We start from the raw sequence: 26,459 nt of genomic DNA on the forward strand, positions 1-26,459 counted from the left end.
GCAGCAGCACAAGCTGTGAATTAAATCCCCAAGATCGGCTGGGTAAATCCTGCATTTGTGAAATACCTGAATAGACGAACGTTTCAAAATCTGAGACAAGTCTAGCCTTTGCAAAACTGGACTTTGGGCCAGATCAGTCTGAGCTGGCCCCACAGTGTCCACAGCAGGTCCAGACCTAAATAGAAGTATTGGAAGTCCTCCTGGGGAGGTGGCTCCAGGAAAATATTCTTAGTACTAATATTTCTTTGTTGGTTTGTTTCATTTTGCTCACTTGTTGGTGCTACTGCTTTTATTATTTTTTACATTTTATTTTTTATTTTCTACTTTTTAAAAAATGTTTTTATCTTATGTTATTTTCTTAATATATATAAAGTTTTTATTTTTATATTTTTCCTTTAATTTTCTTGTTGCTCTGTGGCTTTTGTCTTGTTTTTGTTCTTCATTTTATATATATTTTCCCCTTTTCTTTTTTTTCAATTGTTTTTAAGTGTATATTCTATGTTTTATTTGCTTTGCTGTTGTTGTTGATGTTGTTTGCTTGCCCCCGTTTCTGTTTTATTTTTCATTCTTTGTTTTCATTAGTATAATCCTTATTGACTGTTCTTATATCAGAATTCTCTTGTTTTGTTGTCTGTTCCCTTGGGTTTTTTTCTTTTCTGTGTGTGTGTGTGTGTGTGTGTGTGTGTGTGTTGTGTTGCTGTTGCTACTGTTTGTTTGCTGCTGTTCTTGTTATTTGCCCTGAGCTTTGTTTGTCTGTTTTTGTTTTGTTTTGTTGTTGTTGTTTGGGTTTTTTGTTTTTCTTTTTTCTTTTCTTTCCTCTATTTTTTGTCAGGCCACACTGTGCAGCTTGCAGGCTCTTGGTTCCCCAACCAGGGGTCAGGGCTGGGCCTCCTGGATGGGAACATAGAGTCCAGGATGTTGGAACACCAGAGAACTCCTGAGCCCAGGGAATATTAATCGGTGTGTGCATTCCTGAAGGTATCCATATCAACACGAAGCCCTGACCCCACACAACTGCCTGCAGGCTCCAGTGCTAAACACCTCACACCAAACAACCAGCAAGACAGGAACACAGCCCCACCCATCAGTAGACAAGTTGCCTAAAGTTGTACTAAGCTCACAGATACCCCAAAACACACCACCTGACATAATCCTGCCCATCAGAGGGAAAATACTCCATCCAACAGAGCTCAGGCACCAGGCCCTCCCACCAGGAAGCCTACAAAAGCCTCTGGACCAACTTCACTCAATAGGGGTCAGTCCACAGAAACAAGAGGAACTATGACCCTGCAGCCTGCAGAAAGAAGACAATAGACACAATTGGTTAGACAAAATGAAACAACAGAGAAATACACTGCAGACAAAGGAGCAAGGTAAAATCCCACAAGAACAAATAAATGAAGAGGAAATAGGCAAGGTATCTGAAAAAGAATTCAGCTAATGATAATAAAGATGTTCCAAGATCTAGGAAACAGAATGGAGAAAATACAAGAAAGGTTTAATAAGGACCTAGAAGAACTAAAAAACAATCAGTGATGAACAACACAATAATTAAAATGAAAAATACCCAAGAATGAATCAACAGCAGAATAACTGAAGCAGAAGAATGAATAAGTGAGCTGAAAGATAGAATAGTGGAGTTAAACAGAATAAAGAAAAAAGAATGAAAAGAATTGAGGACAGTCTCGGAGAATCTGGGACAACATCAAACACACCAACATTCGAATTATAGGGGTCCCAGAAGAAGAAGAGAAAAAGAAAGGGACTGAGAAAATATTTGAAGAGGTTAGAGTTGAAAACTTCCCTAATATGGGAAAGGAAATAGTAGATCAAGTGCAGGAAGTGCAGAGAGTTCCACACAGGATAAAGCCAAGGAGAAACATGCCAAGACACATATTAATCAAGCTAACAAAAATTAAATACAAAGAAAAATATTAAAAGCAGCAAGGGAAAAGCAACAAATAACCTACAAGGGAATCCCCATAAAGTTATCAGGTGATCTTTCAGCAGAAACTTTGCAGGCCAGAAGGGAATGACAGGACATATTTAAAGTGATGAAAGGGATAAACCTACAACCAAGATTACTCTCCCCAGCAAGGATCTCATTCAGAATCGACAGAGAAATCAAAAGCTTTACAGACAAGCAAAAGTTAAGGGAATTCAGCACCACCAAGCCAGCATTACAATAAATGTTAAAGGAACTTCTCTAGGTGGGAAACACAAGCAAAGAAAAAGACCTACAAGAATAAACCCAAAACAATTATGAAAATGGTAATAGGAATATACATATCGATAATTACCTTAAATGTGAATGGATTAAATGCTCCAACCAAAAGACACGGACTGGCTGAATGGATACAAAAACAAGACCCATATATATGCTGTCTACAAGAGACCTATTTCAGACCTAGAGACACATACAGACTGAAAGTGAGGGGATGGAAAAAGATATTCCATGAAAATGGGAATCAGAAGAAAGTTGGAGTAGCAATACTCATATCAAACAAGATATACTTTAAAATAAAGACTATTACAAGAGACAAGGAAGGACACTACATAATGATCAAAGTATCAATCCAAGAAGATATAGCAATTGTAAATATCTATGCTTCCAACATAGGAGCACCTCAATACGTAAGGCAAATGCTAACAGCCATAAAAGAAGAAATTGACAGTAACAATAATTGTGAGGGACTTTAACACCCTACTTACACCAATGGACAGATCATCCAAACAGAAAATAAATAAGGAAACACAAGGTTTCCTTGTGCACTTTTTTCTCAAGTGCACATGGAACATTCTCCAGGATAGATCACATCTTGGGTCACAAATCAAGCCTTGGTAAATTTTAGAAAATTGAAATCATATCAAGCATCTTTTCTGACCAAAACGCTATGAGATTAGAAATCAATTATAGGAGATCCCACAGGCACTCACATAGCAAACCCAAAATGAAAATTATTTATTAATTATTTACTTGGATCCCTCCCACAACAAATTCTACTATAACAACAAAACAATATGCATTAAAAACAAAACAAACAGACAAAAATGCTGGTAGTTCCTTGTTTACTTATGCCCTATCTCAGAAAATGGCATTGTCACCCATATAGTCACCCAATTCAGAAACCTAGAAGTTATCAAAAATGTTATCTCCTTCTCCTTTTTCACCCTCACATGGCAGAGCACATTGATCACCTTATTTATTCCATTTAATACTGGTGGATTCTGTCTCTCCTACTGCTCCTAATGCTGCCTTTCTCCGTTCAGACCACCGTTTTTTCTTTCCTGAACAGGATTTCTCCTAATTAGTCTTTCCTAACTAGTTTCTTGTCTCTGTCAAGTATGTAACATAAACTGCTGCCAGAGTGATTATTCTATAACACAAACTTTTGTCACTCCCTGGCATCCTTCAAGATCCATCAATGTGCTCCATTACCCTGGAAAATAAGCCCAAACACTTTTTCCATGTTACTCAAGAGGACTTTTATCTGGACTTTGCTAACCTCTCCAGCTACAACTCCCACCAAGTTAGATTATTGAGAAGTATTTAAACAAGCTATGTTCTTTTATTCTTCTTAACACTACATATTTTTCTTCTTTCTATAGTGGCCTTTATCCATGGGCTACCTGGGAAACTTGTATTAGCCTTCAAGATTCAGTTAAAGTATAATTTCCTCTTGAAACTTCCCCTGACTACCAATCTCATCCCCACTCTAGGAAGAGTTGATAATATTATCAGTGCTATTGCTGTACCTTATACATTCTTCATTTGTACAACCTATCAAAATTATTATAATTACCTGCTTTTGTGTCCAGGTCTCCAATTATATTGTGAGATCTATTGTTAAGGAAGCTAATAAGAAATAATTCCATTTGTAAGTAAACTACTGTGCGTCAAGCAAAGTACTGGTATCTCTTTCATGGGCCTCCAATAAGCAAAGAAAGAGGCCTTTGAATAAAATGATACATTTACCCAAAGCTATGGAGAGTATGAGAAGAAAAACAAAGGATCAAAACAAATAATGTCCTGATTATCAGGTGGATGAAGGCATAAGAGAGGATAAGTGGTCAAGAAAATTATACAGAGGTCAGGAAATGAGGTTAATAAGCAGTTCATTGCAGAACCCAGTACCAACTCAAGGGTGCTGAATGCTAGATTTTTTAGGAGGTGCTGACCACATAGAGCATGACTGGGAGCTTCAAGGCTTCTCACAGGTCCTGACTCTCTTTCCCCTTGAATACTCTGAGTAAAGTTGAACAGGAACTTTACCATGGCATATTTTATTGGGTTTTTTTGTTTTTGTGTTTTGTTTTTTAAGGACCAAGTTTATATAGCACTCCTCTAAACCACACACTAGGCCCAGGACCAGCAGAGGATAAGAACTTTTCTCCCCACTTTACATTAACTGCTGGCTAATGTCTTCTTCCCTATTTCTCTTTGCCAGCTTGGTGCATCTTCTCACTACCTCCTATGGGATCAGGCCCACCTACCAAAATTTGAGGCCTGCTCATGTCCTGGATAGAAAATTAGAAAAGGTTATGAGATCTATCCATGTTGCTGTGTCCCCAGACTGTAATTGAAAACTTTTTACCCAGAATCTTGGACCCAGGTACTAATCCTGAGTTGCTCTTACACTTTGCCTGAGCTTCTGACACTTTATTTTCCAGTTTTACCTTTTGTGTTCTGGTCCCACTTGTTGACACCCAGGTGCTAAACTTTACACTCACAGGCTGAGTTTGTATGCCTTAGCTAACCTCCCTGGACCTGACCTCAATTCTACCTTCTCAAATATCTTGATTCCATCCACCTCTCTCTAGTTACAGTGCCACAACCTCAGCTCAAGTGGTAGAGCAGAAGTCCTCAGACTCCTCTCCACCACCTTCCACTTCTCCCACCCAAGAGGAGGACTGCTAATAGGAGGGGTCAAAGTAGAACACCGAGGAAGACAGATTTCTTGATGGGAAAGGCTATGTCCACATGTGTATGTTTTTGTTCTTGTACTATTTCTTCATCCATGCTACTGATATGATAAAAAGACCAGGGCTTGCCTCAAGGTCAGCTCTGATACATCTCTTTTCTTTCTACAAGCACATCCAAATCTTAGCTTTACAAGAAAAAAGGAAATAGTTCTTCAACCTCAGGCCTAAATTGTTTTGCTCCACTCCAGGTTTGCTAGATCTATGCTTTAAAACACTAATTCGGGGCTTCCCTGGTGGCGCAGTGGTTGAGAATCTGCCTGCCAATGCGGGGGACACGGGTTCGAGCCCTGGTCTGGGAAGATCCCGCATGCCACGGAGCGGCTGGGCCCGTGAGCCACAATTGCTGAGCCTGCGCGTCTGGAGCCTGTGCTCTGCAACGGGAGAGGCCGCGATGGTGGGAGGCCTGCGCACCGCGATGAAGAGTGGCCCCGACTTGCCACAGCTAGGGAAAGCCCTCGCACAGAAACGAAGACCCAACACAGCCATAAATAAATAAATAAATAAAAATTTAAAAAAAAAAAACAAAAAACAAAAAAAAAAACTCAAGGTATAGATCAATAGTTTAAAAAAAAAAAAAAAAAAAAAAACACTAATTCAGCTAATAAAGTAGGATACATTCCCTAAATGTTACCTGTGTATATAGTTCCCTTGAGATCCTCTCCAGAGAAAGAGTGCTTGGCAGGACTTGATTTCTTAAAATTCCATTTCATACAATACCATGTACCTTTAGGTAATCAAATCTTGCCAATTTTTTTTTAAGACTGTCACTTTGTTCTCTATGTTGATCCAGTTTTTACAACCAAATATTCATTTCATGTCATGTTATATAGATAGGATTGTACTACTCTTCATTTTTCTTAATAAAAACACAGAAATCTTTGGCGGCTCCCAAGGTTATAGTCTATTCAGAAAGTGGCTGAAACCAATACTCTACAAACTTTCATTAAGAAAATGTTCCCACTCTTATGTACCCACACCAGAATATCTTCAAGGTTGAAATAACAAGACCATATTCTCATATACTTTTGTACAAATTTCTGAGGAAGGAAAAAATAATAAGGCCCTTGTGGGCTGGATTGTTGTCTTTTTCTTCTCTCTTTCCAAGAACATAGCAAAGGACTATTTTTTCAAGTATTTTTAAAAATAGAAATGAATAAAGAACCTTAGGAAGACAGATTAACATTCTTGAAAACAAAATAATTAGGTGGTAGTAGGCACTTCCAAGAATTATATATAAGAAATCAAACACAAACTGTGTGGGTAATGATAAAAGTTATTTCCCTCTGGCAACTGGTTTATGGTGGTCTTAGCACTGTTATTAACAAACTACAATATAATCAGCTGTCTGGTTTACAGCATCAGTGTGCTCAGGGTTAAGTGATATTACAAGTGGATCTCTCAGGGTAAATTTACATATATCCAAGAAACACAACTGTATGAAACAAAATTCCTATAGAAATACATTCTCTTGGTTCACAGACAAGTATTGTTAATCAAAGATCATTGGTTTTAATCACTGGAGGGGTTAAGGCAAAATACATCATGTTTTCATACTGTAGCTTATTGTACAGATGAGATCTCACAAGAGTGAAAATAATTACCATGATCAAAAAGCTTCATGATCAACAGACCTACAAGCTTAAATATTAGAAACAGTAAGAGATTAAAAGTTTCCATGGGGAGAGTAGCCACAGGAAAGCTCTATCCCATCATCTCAATTATGATTTTTTACTATCAAGAAACATTTGAGCACCTACTATGTGCCAAATACATTGATAAGAGCTAAAAGGGTTTCCTAAGACTCAGGACATTCATTGCTAAAACCAGGATGATTTGTCATCCTAGACGGTAAACAGTCCCTGCCACCAAGGAACTTATAGCTTAGAAGAAAAATCAAATATAAATCAAAAACAAATGTGACAGAGTTAATTAAGTGAATAAGAGAGGGTACTTTGGGAAAACAAAATAGAGGTATCTATCAAGCATTTTCTGAAAGCTCATAGTTCTCAACCCTAGCTGCTCATTTTACTTTATTTTTTATCATTAGTTGAGGAAGCTGAGGTGCAGAACATTAAATGATTTGCCCTAAATTCCTCAGAGATTTTGATTTAATTGGCATAGGGCTTGCTTGGGCATGGGTATTTTTTTTAAGTGCTGAAAGAGATTATAATATGCAGCCAAGGTTCAGAACTACAGAGCTAAACCCAGCCTGAAATGTGCTAAGATATAATCAGGTGAAGGGGGCCAGGGGAGAAAGATTATCCATTTAAGAGGAAGCAGTATGTGCAAATGTCCTGAGGCAAAACAAGCATGATCCTTTAGAACACTAAGAGCAGTTCAGTGTAACCAGAACATAGGATGAATGTAAGGAGAGATGTACGTGAGATCCAGATATTGAAGGGACTTGAATAAACATTTTCAGAAGTTCATGCCTGTGTAAAGAGAGAAAAGTTGGATATTTATAGTTTGCTTTTTATATAAAACAACTTGTTTTTCTGAATGCTTTGATAGGTTTGGACAATCAAAGTGTCTTTGAGTTGAGTTTGAGAACATCCTACTCTAGATCTGAAGAGGATGAATAACAGGAGTGAAGCGGTATTAATGTAAAAGGATAGGGAGTGTTGGGGAATATGACAAATTGCAAAGTCCATGCCTACACAAAGGGTGCAGGCACCGGTCAACTTCAGCCTATTGCTTCCATTCAGGAATATTAGCCCTTTGCTGTTAGATGATTAGATTTAAATGAGGAAAAAACTCTCAATTTTAAAATGAAGTCTTCTAATATTTATATGTTGGCTCCCAACATTATACAAGCCAACAAAAATGCACCTGCGGTTTCAGTTCCAGGGAAGTATTTGGAATTCCAGGGAGCCAAGAAAGAAGGGATGAGAAGGAAGACAGTAAGGGAAAGTGAGAGAGGCCAGTGAGATGGTGTGAAGCAAGGATGCTATGAAGAGTAAAATAGCAAATTAAAAAGCCATTTGCAATGGCACAGCTGAAGGAATTTAAAACAAAGGTACGGAGAGGGGGGGCAAGATGGCGGAAGAGTAAGATGGGGAGATCACCTTCCTTCCCACAGATACATTAGAAGTACATCTACACGTGGAACTGCTCCTACAGAACACCCACTGAATGCTGGCAGAAGACGACAGACCTCCCAAAAGGCAAGAAACTCTCCACATACCTGGGTAGGGCAAAAGAAAAAAGAAACAAAAGAGACAAAAGAATAGGGACGGGACCTGCACCAGTGGGAGGGAGCCGTGAAGGAGGAAAGGTTTCCACTCACTAGGTAGCCCCTTCATGGGCGGAGACTGTGGGTGGCAGAGGGGGGAAGCTTTGGAGCCACGGAGGAGAGCGCAGCCACAGGGGTGCGGAGGGCAAAGCAGAGAGATTCCCGCACGGAGGAGTGGTGCCGACCAGCACTCACCAGCCGGAGAGGCTTGTCTGCTCACTTGCTGGGGTGGGCGGGGGCTGGGAGCTGAGGCTCGGGCTTCGGTCGGATCGCAGGGAGAGGACTCGGGTTGGCAGCGTGAACACAGCCTGAAGGGGTTAGCGCACCACAACTAGCCGGGAGGGAGTCCGGGAAAAGGTCGGGAGCTGCCGAAGAGGCAAGAGACTTTTTCTTGCCTCTTTGTTTCACGGTACGCAAGGAAAGGGGATTCAGAGCGCCGCCTAAACGAGCTCCAGAGACAGGCACGAGCCGCGGCTATCAGCACGGACCCCAGAGACGGGCATGAGATGCTAAAGCTGCTGCTGCCGCCACCAAAAAGCCTGTGTGCGAGCACAGGTCACTCTCCACACTGCCCCTCCCGGGAGCTGGTGCAGCCTGCCACGGCCAGGCTCCCGTGATCCGGGGACAACTTCCCCGGGAGAATGCACTGCGCGCCTCGGGCTGGTGCAACGTCACGCCAGCCTCTGCCACTGCAGACTCACCCCGCATCAGTACCCCTCCCTCCCCCCGGCCTGAGTGAGCCAGAATCCCCCAAGTAGCTGCTCCTTTAACCCCGTTCTGTCTGGGAGGGGAACAGACGCCCTCAGGCGACCTACACGCAGAGGCGGGTCCAAATCCAAAGCTGAACCCCGGGAACTGTGCGAACAAAGAAGAGAAAGGGAAATCTCTCCCAGCAGCCTCAGAAGCAGCGGATTAAAACTCCACAAACAACTTGATGTGCCTGCATCTGTTGAATACCTGAATAGACAACGAATCATCCCAAATTCAGGACATGGACTTTGGGAGCAGGATATATTAATTTTTCCCCTTTTCCATTTTTTCTGAGTGTATATGTGTATGCTTCTGTGTGAGATTTTGTCTGTATAGCTTTGCTTTCACCATTTGTCCTAGGGTTCGGTCCATCCGTTTTTTTTTTTTTTTTTACTTAAAAAAATTTTTTTTCTTAATAAATGTTTTCTTAATAATTTGTTCCTTATTTTCTATTTTTAAAAATTAAAAAAAAAATTTTTCTTAATAAGTTTTTTCATATTATTTATTTTAAAAAATTAAAATTTTTTTCTTAATATTTTTTCTTAATAATTTTTTCTTACTTTATTATAAAAAATTAATAAATTTATTTTTAAAAATTAAAACAAATTTTTTTCTTAATAAATTTTTTCTTAATTTTTTTTCTTATTTTTTATTATAATAGCTTTATTTATTTTATTTTATCCTCTTTCTTTCTTTCTTTTTATTTTTTCTCCCTTTTATTCTGAGCTGTGTGGATGAAAGGCTCTAGGTGCTCCAGCCACGCATCAGGGCTGTGCCTGTGAGGTGGGAGAGCCAACTTCAGGACACTGGTCCACAAGAGACCTCCCAGCTCCATGTAATACCAAACGGCAAAAATCTCTCAGAGATCTCCATCTCAACATCAAGACCCAGCTTCACTCAACGACCAGCAAGCTACAGTGCTGGACACCCTATGCCTAACAACTAGCAAGATAGGAACACAACCCCATCCATTAGCAGAGAGGCTGCCTAAAATCATAATAAGACCACAGACACCCCAAAACACACCACCAGATGTGGACGTGCCCACCAGAAAGACAAGATCCAGCCTCATCCACCAGAGCTCAGGCACTAGTTCCCCCCACCAGGAAGCCTACACAACCCACTGAACCAACCTTAGCCACTGGGGGCAGATATCAAAAACAAACAATGGGAACTACGAACCTGCAGCCTGTGACAAGGAGACCCCAAACACAGAAAGATGAGCAAAATAAGAAGACAGAAAAACACACAGCAGATGAAGGAGCAGGGTCAAAACACACCAGACTTAACAAATGAAGAGGAAATAGGTAGTCTACCTGAAAAAGAATTCAGAATAATGATAGTAAAGATGATCCAAAATCTTGGAAATAGAATAGACAAAATGCAAGAAATATTTAACAAGGACGTAGAAGAACTAAAGAGGAACCAAGCAACAATGAAAAACACAATAAATGAAATTAAAAATACTCTAGATGGGATCAATAGAAGAGTAACTGAGGCAGAAGAACGGATAAGTGACCTGGAAGATAAAATGGTGGAAATAACTACTGCAGAGCAGAATAAAGAAAAAAGAATGAAAAGAACTGAGGACAGTCTCAGAGACCTCTGGAATAACATTAAACGCACCAACATTTGAATTATAGGGGTCCCAGAAGAAGAAGAGAAAAAGAAAGGGACTGAGAAAATATATGAAGAGATTATAGTTGAAAACTTCCCTAATATGGGAAAGGAAATAGTTAATCAAGTCCTGGAAGCACAGAGAGTCCCATACAGGATAAATCCAAGGAGAAACATGCAAAGACACATATTAATAAAACTATCAAAAATTAAATATAAAGAAAACATATTAAAAGCAGCAAGGGAAAAACAACAAATAACACACAAGGGAATCCCCATAAGGTTAACAGCTGATCTTTCAGCAGAAACTCTGCAAGCCAGAAGGGAGTGGCAGGATATACTTAAAGTGATGAAGGAGAAAAACCTCCAACCAAGGTTACTTTACCCAGCAAGGATCTCATTCAGATTTGATGGAGAAATTAAAACCTTTACAAACAAGGAAAAGCTGAGAGAGTTCAGCACCACCAAACCAGCTTTACAAATGCTAAAGGAACTTCTCTAGGCAAGAAACACAAGACAAGGAAAAGACCTACAATAACAAACCTAAAACATTTACGAAAATGGGAATAGGAACATACATATCGATAATTACCTTAAATGTAAATGGATAAAATGCTCCCACCAAAAGACACAGCCTGGCTGAATGGATACAAAAACAAGGCCCGTATATATGCTGTCTACAAGAGACCCACTTCAGACCTAGGGACACATACAGACTGAAAGTGAGGCGATGGAAAAAGATATTCCATGCAAATGGAAATCAAAAGAAAGCTGGAGTAGCAATTCTCATATCAGACAAAATAGACTTTAAAATAAAGACTATTACAAGAGACAAAGAAGGACACTATATAATGATCAAGGGATCGATCCAAGAGGAAGATATAACAATTGTAAATATTTATGCACCCAACATAGGAGCGCCTCAGTACATAAGGCAAATATTAACAGCCATAAAAGGGGAAATCAACAGCAACACAAACATAGTAGGGGACATTAACACCCCGCTTTCACCAATGGACAGATCATCCAAAATGAAAATAAATAAGGAAACACAAGCTTTAAATGATACATTAAACATGATGGACTTAATTGATATTTATAGGATATTCCACCCAAAAACAACAGAATACACATTTTTCTCAAATGCTCATGGAACATTCTCCAGGATAGATCATATCTTGGGTCACAAATCAAGCCTTGGTAAATTTAAGAAAATTGAAATCGTATCAAGTATCTTTTCCGACCACAACGCTATGAGACTAGATATCAATTACAGGAAAAGATCTGTAAAAAATACAAACACATGGAGGCTACACAATACACTACTTAATAACGAAGTGATCACTGAAGAAATCAAAGGGGAAATCAAAAAATACCTAGAAACAAATGACAATGGAGACAGGACGACCCAAAACCTACGGGAGGCAGCAAAAGCAGTTCTAAGAGGGAAGTTTATAGCAATACAAGCCTACCTCAAGAAACAGGAAACATCTCGAATAAACAACCTAACCTTCCACCTAAAGCAATTAGAGAAAGAAGAATAAAAACCCCCAAAGCTAGCAGAAGGAAAGAAATCATAAAGATCAGGTCAGAAATAAATGAAAAAGAAATGAAGGAGACAATGGCAAAGATCAATAAAACTAAAAGCTGGTTCTTTGAGAAGAGAAACAAAATTGATAAACCATTAGCCAGACTCATCAAGAGAAAAAGGGAGAAGACTCAGATCAATAGAATTAGAAATGAAAAAGGAGAAGTAACCACTGACACTGCAGAAATACAAAAGATCATGAGAGATTACTACAAGCAACTCTATGCCAATAAAATGGACAACCTGGAAGAAATGGGCAGATTCTTAGAAATGCACTACCTGCCGAGACTCAACCAGGAAGAAATAGAAAATATGAACAGACCAATCACAAGCACTGAAATTGAAACTGTGATTAAAAATCGTCCAACAAACAAAAGCCCAGGACCAGACGGCTTCACAGGCGAATTCTATCAAACATTTAGAAAGAAGCTAACACATATTCTTCTCAAACTCTTCCAAAATATTGCAGAGGAAGGAACACTCCCAAACTCATTCTACGTGGCCACCATCACCCTGATACCAAAACCACACAAAGATGTCACAAAGAAGGAAAACTACAGGCCAATATCACTGATGAACATAGATGCAAAAATCCTCAACAAAATACTAGCAAACCGAATCCAACAGCACATTACAAGGATCATACACCATGATCAAGTGGGGTTTATTCCAGGAATGCAAGGATTCTTCAATATATGCAAATCAATCAAAGTGATACATCATATTAACAAATTGAAGGAGAAAAACCATATGATCATCTCAATAGATGCAGAGAAAGCTTTCAACAAAATTCAACACCCATTTATGATAAAAGCCCTGCGGAAAGTAGGCATAGAGGGAACTTTCCTCAACATAATAAAGGCCATATATGACAAACCCACAGCCATCATTGTCCTCAACGGTGAAAAACTGAAACCATTTCCACTAAGATCAGGAACAAGACAAGGTTGCCCACTCTCACCACTATTATTCAACATAGTTTTGGAAGTGTTAGCCACAGCAAACAAAAAAGAAAAAGAAATAAAAGGAATCCAAATCGAAAAAGAAGAAGTAAAGCTGTCACTGTTTGCAGATGACATGATACTATACATAGAAAATCCTAAAGATGCTACCAGAAAACTTCTAGAGCTAATCAGTGAATTTGGTAAAGTAGCAGGATACAAAATTAAGGCACAGAAATCTCTTGCATTCCTATACACTAATGATGAAATATCAGAAGATGAAATTAAGAAACCACTCCCGTTTACCATTGCAACAAAAAGAATAAAATATCTTGGAATAAACCTACCCAAGGAGACAAAAGACCTGTAGGCAGAAAATTATAAGACACTGATGAAAGAAATTAAAGATGATACAGATACATGGAGAGATATACCATGTTCTTGGATTGGAAGAATCAACATTGTGAAAATGACTCTACTACCCAAAGCAATCTACAGATTCAATGCAATCCCTATCAAACTACCAGTGAGTGACACTTTTCACAGAACTAGAACAAAAAATTTCACAATTTGTATGGAAACACAAAAGACCCCGAATAGCCAAAGCAATCTTGAGGACGAAAAATGGAGCTGGAGGAATCAGGCTCCCTGACTTCAGACTATACTACAAAGCTACATTAATCAAGACAGTTTGATACTGCCACAAAAACAGAAATATAGATCAAAGGAACAGGATAGAAAGCCCAGAGATAAACCCACGCACATATGGTCACCTTATCTTTGATAAAGGAGGCAAGCATATACAGTGTAGAAAAGACAGCCTCTTTAATAAGTGGTGCTGGGAAAATTGGACAGGTACCTGTAAAAGTATGAAATTAGAACACTCCCTGACACCATACACAAAAATAAACTCAAAATGGATTAAAAACCTAAGTGTAAGGCCAGACACTATCAAACTCTTAGAGGAAAACATAGGCAGAACACTCTATGACATACATCACAGCAAGATTCTTTTTGACCCAGCTCCTAGAGAAATGGAAATAGAAACAAAAATAAACAAATGGGACCTAATGAAACTTAAAAGCTTTTGCACAGCAAAGGAAACCATAAACAAGACAAAAAAGCAACCCTCAGAATGGGAGAAAATATTTGCAAATGAAGAAACTGACAAAGGATTAATCTCCAAGATTTACAAGCAGCTCATGCAGCTTAATAAAAAAAAAACAACCAACCCAATCCAAAAATGGGCAGAAGACCTAAATAGACATTTCTCCTAAGAAGATATACAGATTGCCAACAGACACATGACAGAATGCTCCACATCATTAATCATTAGAGAAATGCAAATCAAAACTACAATGAGATATCATCTCACACCGGTCAGAATGGCCATCATCAAAAAATCAAAAACAATAAATGCTGGAGAGGGTGTGGAGAAAAGGGAACACTCTTGCACTGTTGGTGGGAATGTAAATTGATACAGCCACTATGGAGAACAGTATGGAGGTTCCTTAAAAAACTACAAATAGAACTACCATACGACCCAGCAATCCCACTACTGGGCATATACCCTGAGAAAACCATAATTCAAAAAGAGTCATGTACCATAATGTTCATTGCAGCTCTATTTACAATAGCCAGGACATGGAAGCAACCTAAGTGTCCATCATCGGATGAATGGATAAAGAAGATGTGGCACATATATACAATGGAATATTACTCAGGCATAAAAAGAAATGAAATTGAGGTATTTGTAGTGAGGTGGATGGAGTTAGAGTCTGTCATACAGAGTGAAGTAAGTCAGAAAGAGAAAAACAAATATAGTATGCTAACACATATATATGGAATCTAAGGGGAAAAAGAAGTCATGAAGAACCTAGTGGCAAGATGGGAATAAAGACACAGACCTACTAGAGAATGGGCTTGAGGATATGGGGAGGGGGAGGGGTGAGATGTGGCAGGGTGAGAGAGTGGCATGGACATATATACACTACCAAATGTAAAATAGATAGCTAGTGGGAAGCAGCCACATAGCACAGGGAGATCAGCTCGGTGCTTTGTGACCACCTAGAGGGGTGGGATAGTGAGGGTGGGAGGGAGATGCAAGAGGGAAGAGATATGGGAACATATGTATATGTATAACTGATTCACTTTGTTATAAAGCAGAAACTAACACACCATTGTAAAGCAATTATACTCCAATAAAGATGTTTAAAAAATAAAAAAATAAAAAATAAAACAAAAATACCCACTGTATAACTTAATTTTTTTGTGTAGTTTGAAAATAGATAATAGAGGGGCAAAATTATAAATGAGAAGACATTCTAACTGGCAAGAAATGAATAATGGTGACTTTTTTTTTAACATCTTTATTGGAGTATAATTGCTTTACAATGGTGTGTTAGTTTCTGCTTTATAACAAAGTGAATCAGTTATACATATACATATGTCCCCATATCTCTTCTCTCTTGCGTCTCCCTCCCTCCCACCCTCCCTATCCCACCCCTCTAGCTGGTCACAAACCATTGAGCTGATCTCCCTGTGCTATGCAGCTGTTTCCCACTAGCTATCTATTTTACGTTTGGTAGTGTATATATGTCCATGCCACTCTCTCACTTTGTCACAGCTTACCCTTCCCCCTCCCCATATCCTCTAGTCCATTCTCTAATGGTGACTTTTTATTAAGATAGGAGCACGGACTCAAGAGTTAGAAAGACACACATTTAAATACTTCCTATGCTTTATAGAAACTGTATTACCTTGCAATACAAGCAAACTAATCAGCTTTCCTTCATCTGTAAAATATAAATAATATTAAACTCTTGGGTTATTATGAAGATTCAATGATATAGCACGCAGTGAATGTTTAGCACAGTTTGTGGCACATTTTAAGCATTTAGCAAATGTAATATATACTATTACCAGGGAGGTTGCCACAAGGACAATGGGCATTCAGATACATTAGAGAGACATTAAGAGGAAAGAATTTATAGAACTTGAATAATTGAATATGGCTGAAGGGGGAAAAGGCAGTAAAGATTCCCACTAGACTTCTGGCATAGACAACTGAATAGATGGGGGTGACTTTCAGCATAATAAAGAATAGAGTATAAGGACTATTTTCCCCTTTTATTGCTCCCTAGCTTTTAGTAAACTCTCATACAGACAGTTTATCCTGTGTCACCTCTGCCACATGGTAAAAGCTATTGTTCGTTGATGCTCAGGCCAGTATTAAAGCACATCTCTCCTTCCTCCCACACCCTAAGCTAGTGTAGCAGGGGGTATGAGAGGCTCTCAAGGGAAAGAACAGGAGCTCTGGTATAGGTACTTCTTCCCACTGGCACAGCCCTCTTCCCCTCTCAACCAGAATACCTGGGTTTTATTTTATCAAGGAAGGTGACATGTCATCATGTGATGGGGCAGCCTGAGGGGCTGTTGTGCAGTGTGCTACTCAGTGTCATTCCCAGTCCCACTCAGGTTATGTCTGTTATACACAAAGCAAACTGGAGAACAGAAAGCAGTGAGGTATGAAAGATGGAGCCCAGCAGATTTACATTTCAATCCCTCTTAGCAGTACTAGAATTGAGGGCAAGTCACCCAATGTTCTCAACCTCAAACTCCTCTTCTCATGAAAAGGACTATAAATATAAAGTATGAAATATCTATCTTGCTGGGTTTTATAAAATGAGAGACAATTTGTGTAACACATTTAAATTGTAATAACCCTCAAATGTGTAGTTAAGGTGATTAGAAGTAACCCAACTTAAACCTAATTAACAACAACCAAAAAAGTGTTTGCACATGCAAGTGAAAAGTCAGAAGTGTACTAGCTATCATCAGTACTCAGTTTCTCTCTGCTATGCCCTTTGCTGGGTGGCTTCATTTTCAGGCTTTGGAGGCCCAGGGAAGTTGTAGAGGCACATCATCCTTACTGTTAGTAGTCTCAGCACAAAAGAAGATGTCTTTTCCTTTCTTCCTGAAAGGTTCCACACATGTCCTAGGATCCAGAGTGATTGGACCTTTCAGGTCATTTGTATTGCCATCACCATTTTAAAATAAGAAATGACTGGTTTGTTGTGTTGTAAACGCCCTTGTGCCTAGGGGGGAAATTGTCACCATTGAACCAATCACTGGCCAGGTGTATGGAATTGTGCTAATTATCAAGACGAGCCACAAGTCTTCACCTGGACCAACAACTGTCTGGATGCAGCTCTCAACACTGATGCACATTAGAATCTGGGACAATTTAAAAAAGAAGAAACACAATGCCTCCATGTCTGGGAACTACTCCCAGGAAAGCTGATTTAATTGTTTGTCACGCAGCCCAGGTACCAATGTTCTTTTAGGCCCCAAGGTGGTTCCAGTGGGCCCCAAATTTGAGAATCCTGGTTGAGGGAGACTTATTTTACTGACCATCCTAGAGCCAAAATTAGAATCTCACCTGAACCATGTATACCAAAAATGGAAGAGGGGTTGTTCCTCAAAACAAATCCAAGGCATAATTACTAAAAGAAGCAAGGATGGATCCTAGCTGGCAAAAACAGAAGTCTATTACTATATATGTCACACACCTTATCTTCACAGCCACTACACATCTGTTTGCTGAAAACCTTCCCAAGTTTTCAACCCTCTAAAATGGAAGGTCATGGTTCTTCCATGTGAACAGGTCTAAATATTATAGGGAGTATTATTCTAAGTGCAGAAATATATAAATAGCCTTTTAATATACAAATCACCATTAATTTACATTTAAGAAAAAAAGGAAATCAGAAGTGCTGAATGAAGCCTAGAGCTATGGGTAAGAGCATGTGTCATGGGATGAGGGGAAGTGGAGAAGTGAAAAGACAGCAGAGTGTTCCTAGCTCCTGCGTACATTTTTATGGAGGTCAGGGAAAGTATAATTTAGATTTATTTAGCAATATCTGGCTGTCATTGTTCCTGGAGAAAAGTTACTAGATATAATAAATCATTATAATCTCTCTACATTATAATCTACATGTTTATAGTGATTAAGGGTGTTAGGTTAGAGATATGTAGCTAATGCTAGGATTCTTAACCCTCAGGGCTGAGACCATGGAGGGAAAAATTCTCAGATAAGCCTTTAATTTTCAAAGTGCAGTATGCTTCAGGAATTTCCACTTATCGTTCCACGTGTCACTAAGCTGCCCTCAGGAGTGCAATGAAGCTCAGCTTCCACACATTTTGGTGCCAGTAATGCCACAAGTTTTACATAATTATAAGGAACATACACCCTTTGTCTATGGCTCAGAACACTGTGGTTTGAACATCAGGCAACCCTATGGCAGCATAAAATTTTCATGGTTTGGCAACAAAAATTCTAGGTGATCCCTTGGAATGCAAGTCAAAACATTCTCATATTCCTCCTCAGTGTATTAGGTACTTATATGGCAAGTCATGCATTTTAGGTCTCCACCCTGTCTCAATGCTTGAGTTTTTCAGATTGGAAAAAAAAGAAAATATTTCCTGCAAGTGGTCATGCAGGGTAGAATGTGAACTAAATACTCTAGAGTCATACTGCTTAACTTGCCAACCATGTTAGTGACAAGTTTAAGTCAATGACATTCTCTAGAATGTTTTTTCACCTTAAAACTACATTCTTTAGTGAGGTCCTACAAGATGTCAGTTAAAGAACATTGTGGTAGATGCCAGTTATAATGGTTTTCACCTGATGTTAGTACTGAGAGCTCCCAAATGTTTTTAATATTTTAAAAAAACACAAATCATTTCTAAGAAATATTTGAACATGGTGAAAGAATGACCTAAAATTCCTTTTCTTTTTTTCTTTGAAATGAGCACACATACACTTATATTTATTTACTTTGGGGAGTAAATATCTACTTTGGGGACTCCTTTAGAAGTCTGGTATAGCCTATGAACCCCTTCCTAGAATACTTTCTTAACATAAGTAACAGAAAATACATAGAATTATAAAGACATGAAGTATTCACGCTCTCCCTGGCCGGGCCTAAGCCACGCCAGACTAGGGACAGACGTTCCTGCCCCTCGCCTCCCCTCCCCCCAGCCCTGTCGAGGGGTGTGTGGAAGGCAGGGGTGCGGCCTCCGGCCCTGACCCTCAGTCTCCCGCCCACTGCCTCACAGCCTCGGGGAGCTGTGGTCCTCTGACGCAGCAGACACTCTCGCTTTGCCTCCTTGGAGTGTGCCTCGCCAGTGGTTCTCCCCGAGGTTGGGGGGGGTCCCGGGGGGGTCCCGCCCTGCGCTGCGCGCCCCTGTCGGTGCCTGAGGGTGCCTCTCCGGGCCCTCTGTGGTGCCCCTGGAGCGCTCCAGGTCATCCCTCATGTGCCTGAGGCCGAGCGGTGGTGTCATTTCCCTTTCCCAGCGTGCTCCTCTCGTCCCCGCCACGGTGGTGTGTCCCGTGAACAGCTCTCTTGGGGGGTTCCAGACGGTAAGAGAGGCGTGCCTGTTCCCCCCTTCGGTTGAGCTAGGTGTCACCTCGTCGTGGTCGTCCTCTTGCGGTGTGCCCTGGGGAGACTGACTTAGGCCGGGCGAATGCCACGTGTGCCCCTTTGTGGGGGTCGCAGGCGGGCGTGGGGGTGATAGCGGTGGGCCAGGGCCTGCGAGAGGGGTGCTGTCACGTTTCTCAGGTGTGCTCCCCCCCACTTCAAGAGCCCGCTAGACGAGCCTGAGAGCAGCACAGGTCGTTCCCCAGCCCTGACCGTGAACACTCCTGTGGGCCATGTGCTTACCCATACTGCAGAAGCCCCCGTCCTCTGCCCAGTAAAGGACTGGCGGCTCGTGGAGCACCTCCGTGGGCCCAAAGGGAAGACGATGGGTGGGGGACGACGCGCCCTCGGTGAGAAAGCCTTCTCTAGCTATCCGAGAGGGAGCCTTGGGGTACCAGACCCCCCAGCTGCTGCCCCTCCCAAGCGCAGTGGCCACCGTGGCGAGTGCCAGAGCACGTGGACAGAACCCCTTGCCTTCCCCAGATGGGTGCGCTGGCCTGCAGTGGGGCCCAGCACCTGCTCTTTGAAAAAGAAAAAAAGAAAAAAAAATAGAAAGAAAAAAATTAAAAACAAAAGAAAAACAAAAAAAGAAATGAAGTATATTAGAATATATTAATGCAAGTTCACAGAACTGAAAGTTGTGCAGATTTAAGTTAAGAGCCTAGTCTTAGGTATTCTCTCTTAAAGGTTTTATTCAAGAATGAGTTCAAGGCATTTCAACAAAACATGTTAGAAAATGTCTTGGCAGGGGATACAAATTCAGACACTCATAGGGATAGGCAGATAATAGGGATACTAGGAGGAAGGGTGGTAGCAGATGTGTGAATGGTGGGAACTGTAGCAAAATACAAAGCACATGCCCTGTCCACAGGGGGAGCCAGCAGGTTTTTACCACATGGGAACATTGGCCCCTTATGGCCAGGTCTTTCCCTTTTTCAAGAGAAGCCAGGCACCTAGATTTTTATATGAACTATACAGAAGGGTTAATGTTGGTTGGAGGAAAAATTAAACACTGGGACGAAGGAAACACAGACAAATCTTTTACCAGATTTGTCTGGTGGGTTATAAGTTTATAAATTCAGGAAAGTAAGGGGAATTGGAAGAAATTAATTACTCACATTTTTATGTATTTTTTACTATCGATATCTTTATTACATTTATTTTGAAAACATAAGAATTAATTTAAATTTAATTTCCTTCCTAGAGTGGCAGCATGTTACCGTAGAACAATCAGAGGCTTCAGGAGCTAAATTGTTTATTTAATGATATCGAGAAACATTTACTGAAAACCTATGTTACTGAAAACCTATGTCGATGCACCAGGTACAAGTTGGCAAAAATATAAAGATTAAGACATTCTTTCCAAAGCTTACCCACCAGTGCATAAAGAGTTGTACCAAAAGATTACAATACAATCTGTTAAGGCCTATTATAGAGATATGTAAAAAGTACAAAGGGAGTAGGAGGTAAGAAAACATACATCTTTTCCAGGAGATTGGGAGGGATTCTCAGAGGAATGATCTCTTTGAGTAGAACTTTGCATTAAGGGGTCCAGATTATTAATGATCTAATAGATTATTCTGAAGAATCGGGCTTTTATCCTAGAGAAAACAGAGGGTCACTGAAGAATTCTGAACGGGGAATTGATGTTTAGATTTTTATGATCATTCCAGCTACAGTATGGAATGGCCTACAGGAGGAGATAGAGTAGAGAATGAAGACCCACAAGATGATGATTTCAATAGGTCAGTGAACTAGGGCAGTAGCCGGGAACATGAAGTAAGACTATTAGTTTGGAAAGATATTTAGGGAATAGAAACAACAGAACCTGGTGGTTGATTGTACACTAGATGGTAGAGTAGCAAAAGAGAGGGAAGAGTTGTGAATGACTTGAGACTCTGTGAGAGTCTGGTACAAAGGTGAGAACATAGTCCCTGGAGCCAGACCACTTGGGTTAAAATTCTATCTCTTCTAACTCATTTACTGTGTGACTTTAAGCAAGTTATTTATTCTCTGTAAGCCTCAGTTTTGTATATATGTCAAGTGTTCTTTTGTGTCTAAAAATTACTGTAATTATTATTTATTATTATAATTCCGGTTAGGATGGTGGTATCACTCAGTTTGTTTCTTTTAGAAGACTAGCATTGCATTTGAAGTGCTTTTAGGAGATTCTAGGTTTGTATAGTTGAATACGTGGATCTCGGGTTGAGAAGAAAGTTTCAGTAGTACAGTGAAGGTGGTTAGAGCCTCTGATGCAGATAAAATAGCCTAAGACATTTTCAGAGAAGAAGGCCCAGGGTTTGAGTCTCCAGGACACTAATGTTTAATGGGTAGATAGAGTAGGAAGCAAAATCTGCAAAGGCTCATAATAAGAGAAGGCCAGAGAGGTAGCAGAATGTAAACAGAAGAGCAGTGTCTAAAGCGCAAGAGAAGAAATGGTTTTAGAAAGGCTATAGTCAACACAGAAAATACTACAGAGGAATCAATTATGATGATGACTGACAAGTGTCTATATTTAACAACTAGGAAATCTTTAATAAAGTAATTTAAAATGGCTCCTTGGTATTTGACATATAGAAAAGGCTCAAATGTTAGTTTCCTTTAACCTTAATTTTAAATGCATTTCTAGAGAAAGAAGAATTAAAAACAACTACTGGATTGAATTATATAATTTTTTGTATTTGTAGGTTAAAAAACATTGAATTCAACAATTTCATGTAATTCAACTATGTTGAATAACTGAAAAGCTGCTTCAAAGACTGGTAGAGTAAAATCAGATCTTTGTTTCTATTGTTTGCATTATGATGCAAGAGCAAAAATTACCCCTTTTTTCTTCTAATTTTTCCTAAATAAATGGAGTTGATAATGATTGCCAATACTCTATTCATATGAATAGCAGGTAATGATATCTAAGTGCCTTCCTTACTCCATGTTCTACTGTAGTTATTTCCCTTGTCACTCTGCCTTTGAGTCTAAAAACTACAGGGGTGAAACCTAAATGCAAAGGTAATTTAAAGGAAAGGATATTCGCACCTTTCCAAAGAAATGCCTTCTATTACTAATAACATTGGTATTATGAAAAAAGTCTAGTTATTTTGGCAGTGTAGAATATAAAGCATAAAATGTTGAGTGTTAGCTTTGGAATCAAGTTCTGATTCTACCACTTATCAGGCATGAGGTCCAGGGAAAATTATTTACTTGTCTAAGCTTCCACTTTCTCATATGGAAAATGGAGGACTGCTATCATTTGGGATTTTGTTGTGATAGGGTAAGATGATAATGTATATAAGGGATTTACAGCAATGCCCCTTACAACAAATGGTAGCTTATGATATTTACCCATAGTGGATAAGCATGAGAAAGTTTGAGAGAATTGTTTTTAAAGTACATTTAGAAGGATTAGTCTGTCCATACACCAACAAAAACCTTTAAGTTCTTTCTAGCAGTGTAGCCTTCCTTGCCCAATCCCTGGGAGCCTTCCAAGAGAACCAAGAGCCAGATCCATAACTTTCAAGACACAAGGGCTGAGTAAGCTTTGTGCTTCTCATCAGTCGGGGGCTGGCCAACATATTTCTTCATAACCAGTGAAATGCATGACTCATAAAACAAAACCCCTCAATATTTATATCCAAAGAAAAGCCATACAATTAACTACCAAAGACACATAAATGATAATGCTAATGATGTATCACAGGTATCTTTATCATATCCCCAAATTTTCTTATTAACCTGATATTTAACAAAGATGAAAAAAACTTAGTTTTAGAAATATATTTTTCTTTCACTTTACAATAAATTAAAGCAAAATAAATTTATAAAATATACTGAAACTGTCTGGTGAAAAAGTCCTTGTAAGCTCATCACCTTAGTTTCAAAGTCCATGGTAGTGTCTCATTTCGAATTTAAAATTCAATAAATACAATCCTAAAAAATGCCTTAACCCGCTATTTACTTTGCATTTTTATGAAAGACTACTATGCTTTGCTTTTGGCAAAATGGTCATTAAACATATAATAGAAGACTATTCAGGGAAATGGAATCCCAGAAAGTACGATAGTATTATGGATCTTAAAGTAAAGCCGCCAGTGCATATGTTCCTAATCATACTGAAAACAGAAACACATAAACCAGTTTGTTCCAGCTACAGAATAATTCAATTAGAAAAGTGCTTATAATTTAACGGTATGAATAATAGTTCAAGCCAGGGAGGTAGTAAAACTGCAAAAAAAATATAAATCTACAGAGTCTGTGCCAAGGAACATTTTACAAATTCTCAAGTCTGAAAAAATCAGTTCCTTTTCTTGCTACAGGTAGAAAATTATTACCTGAATTAATTTTTAAGAATACAATGAATATACCTTTCAGGAAAATACACACACAAAAAAACAGATACATGCTCATACACTGTATGCACATTAGTTACCTAAGAGCTTTCACCAAGAGAAACACCTATCTAAATCCAGAATATCATTTATAATCTGCTTTGGGAAAGTTAAAATCAGACTTCTCACCAGTTTAAATTTCGTATTGAGAAACAAACAGTATGTAATGTGATACAGAATTAAATCAGCATGTGAAAACATAAGCTCTAAGGACACACAGGATTCTCTCTGCAAATAATGATCTTGGCAAAGAGCCTCCTTTATGTACAGAAAGGTCTACTCCTTGCTTATAGCAACTCTCAAGACTACAAAGGTAATTGCATGTTGCTAATTAGGTTTACAAATGACTTGTTCAAGCCAGGAGATATTTTATAGCTTGATTCAGCTTAAGTAGGAAGCTGTATCAGCAAGGTCAAACTATAAAAACTCATTCTCCCACAATTACTGAAATTATTGATCTTTACTCACATAGTATGAATTTTAACATTGCAAACATATAATGCCATTAAAAAATTGGTTTGATGCTTATTAGGTATCAAAAAATAGCAAAAAAAAAAGACAACTAGGAAAACATTTGTATACAGATATTCAATGTGTTTATTCCCCCAAAGTTAATTAAAATACATTTCATTAGTAGATCTTAGGTCACAATACTCTTCCAAGAAAGCAAAGTGATATCTATTCTGCATAAGACAGGAAAATCAAATGCAGTACGTTACCTTGTGTCACCTGTTGAACTGCCAGCATTATCCCAGACACAGCGTCTGGAAGCAAATTTTCTTTCAGATTGTAATGTGTTGCCCATTCCAAAATAGGTAGCCGCCTTCTACACCACTGTTTAAAGTCTTCACAATGGGGCATATGCATCTTGCTCCAGAGCACACTTTTCTTTTTTCTCTTTGCCTCTGTCATTTTCAGATTACCTCTTGTAGAAGTAAACTTCTTTAAACAAGAAAAAAATCGTTGCAGAACACCTCCTTTCAATGCCAGGCTCCAACTCGTCTGTGGTTTACAATGTCAAAGCAATCCAGAAAATAAATCAATAAAAGAAAGAGGGAGAGAGACAGCACTTAAATATATGCAGCCAGGCTGTATGTGTTATTATGGTACAGCTAATTATGCTAGATGAAAGATACAGATTATAACCTTGAATTCTTATTTGAATGAGATGGAGAAATGGTCCCTGTTAGTATAATATTTTTCTCATCTTGGAAAAGTAATGGATTCAGTGTTAAGTTGGTGTAGAGTTCTCTTGCCAGTAATTCCCCTTATATTCACTGTAGTCTTATGTTTTGGCTTAAATCCCAGCAGCTAATGAGGTAGTTCTGGGCATGTGTTGGAAGTGGGCTGGGTTATGCTAATGAACCCAGGAAGCATTTAGCTATTCCCGTCTCTCCCTACAAGCTATGCAAAACCATAAAATTGCCAGAGAGGTTTGCCATGCAAAATGTATTCAGAGAATCTAGATTTACTTCTTTGGGGAGTGTATATTTTCAATATATCAAACAACTGCCAGTTCTAAAACATTCAGAAACGTAAGAGGCATTGCTAAATGTCCTTATTTTTTTTTTGCCTGGGAGACGAGATTTTCATTCATACAGAAACATTCAGACAGCCACTGCCCAGTCTGGGAACAGAATAGCCAGTTCTCATAAACAAACTGAAATTTCATTTCATGGGCTAAGAAAATAAGCATACAATGAACAATTATTTGTGGCAACAGTTCTTTCCTGTCTCTGAATTGTTCATTCAGTTTCCCCTATTTTTCCAATTATATAATTCTCACACTCGTGCTCTTGTAACTGAAATTTCTGAGGAATGACATATGGTTCATACTACTGTTTGAAATGTCCCCAATATTTTTTATGATTCCGGCCTATTTTCACAAGACTTTTGGGGGGTTTCTCTATTTTAAAAAAGATGTTACATTTTATAATGGAACAGTCAGGCTGTCAAAGACCTTTATTTTATGATTGTAAGGCCCAGCCCCCAGAATAAAAAGCCTACATTTATGAGCTGTGCCATTCGAATTAAACCAAAAAGCCAATATATTAACTAAAATTGTGAAGCTAAGAAAAAGAACACCATGTATAAAGTTTGCTGGAGCCCTTTTAATGACTATTTGTCCAGAGAGTAGAGATCTGTTTTCTGGAAGTCTTTAGAATAACGAAGTACTTGGACACCTTGGCTACCTCCAAGGTTTCCTGCTATAATTTTTCCCATTGTTTTTAAATCAAGGTGAAGATCCACTCTCTCAGTCTTCCAAAAATGACATCACTGGCTTTCTATCTGTGCAAAAATACCTCTCTTTTTATAAATCCAATGAATCCTAAATATGTAGTGATATATGTACACTTTATTCATGTGTACAGAATAGAATTTGCTTTGTGTTTTTCCAAATGTTTACATATGTTACATTTATGAACCTTTCATTAATTTAGATTTGGAGTCCCATCAGAGACTCAGTTGTAGTATTTTAGCCCT

At 39.0% G+C, this 26,459-nt stretch overlaps 1 protein-coding gene across 1 annotated transcript in view; it reads right to left on the bottom strand.

Moving 5' to 3' along the window:
• Positions 1-24,887, bottom strand: part of SLC26A7 (solute carrier family 26 member 7) — a 205,299-nt gene extending 180,412 nt beyond the window's left edge. The window contains exon 1 of the mRNA XM_036830403.1: positions 24,695-24,887. Coding sequence (XP_036686298.1) covers positions 24,695-24,887 — 193 coding nt within the window. The remainder of the gene's footprint in view (positions 1-24,694) is intronic.
• Between the last annotated feature and the right edge of the window lie 1,572 nt (positions 24,888-26,459).

Source organism: Balaenoptera musculus, chromosome 17 (genome assembly GCF_009873245.2).
Source record: "Balaenoptera musculus isolate JJ_BM4_2016_0621 chromosome 17, mBalMus1.pri.v3, whole genome shotgun sequence".
Taxonomy (NCBI): Eukaryota; Metazoa; Chordata; class Mammalia; order Artiodactyla; family Balaenopteridae; genus Balaenoptera; species Balaenoptera musculus.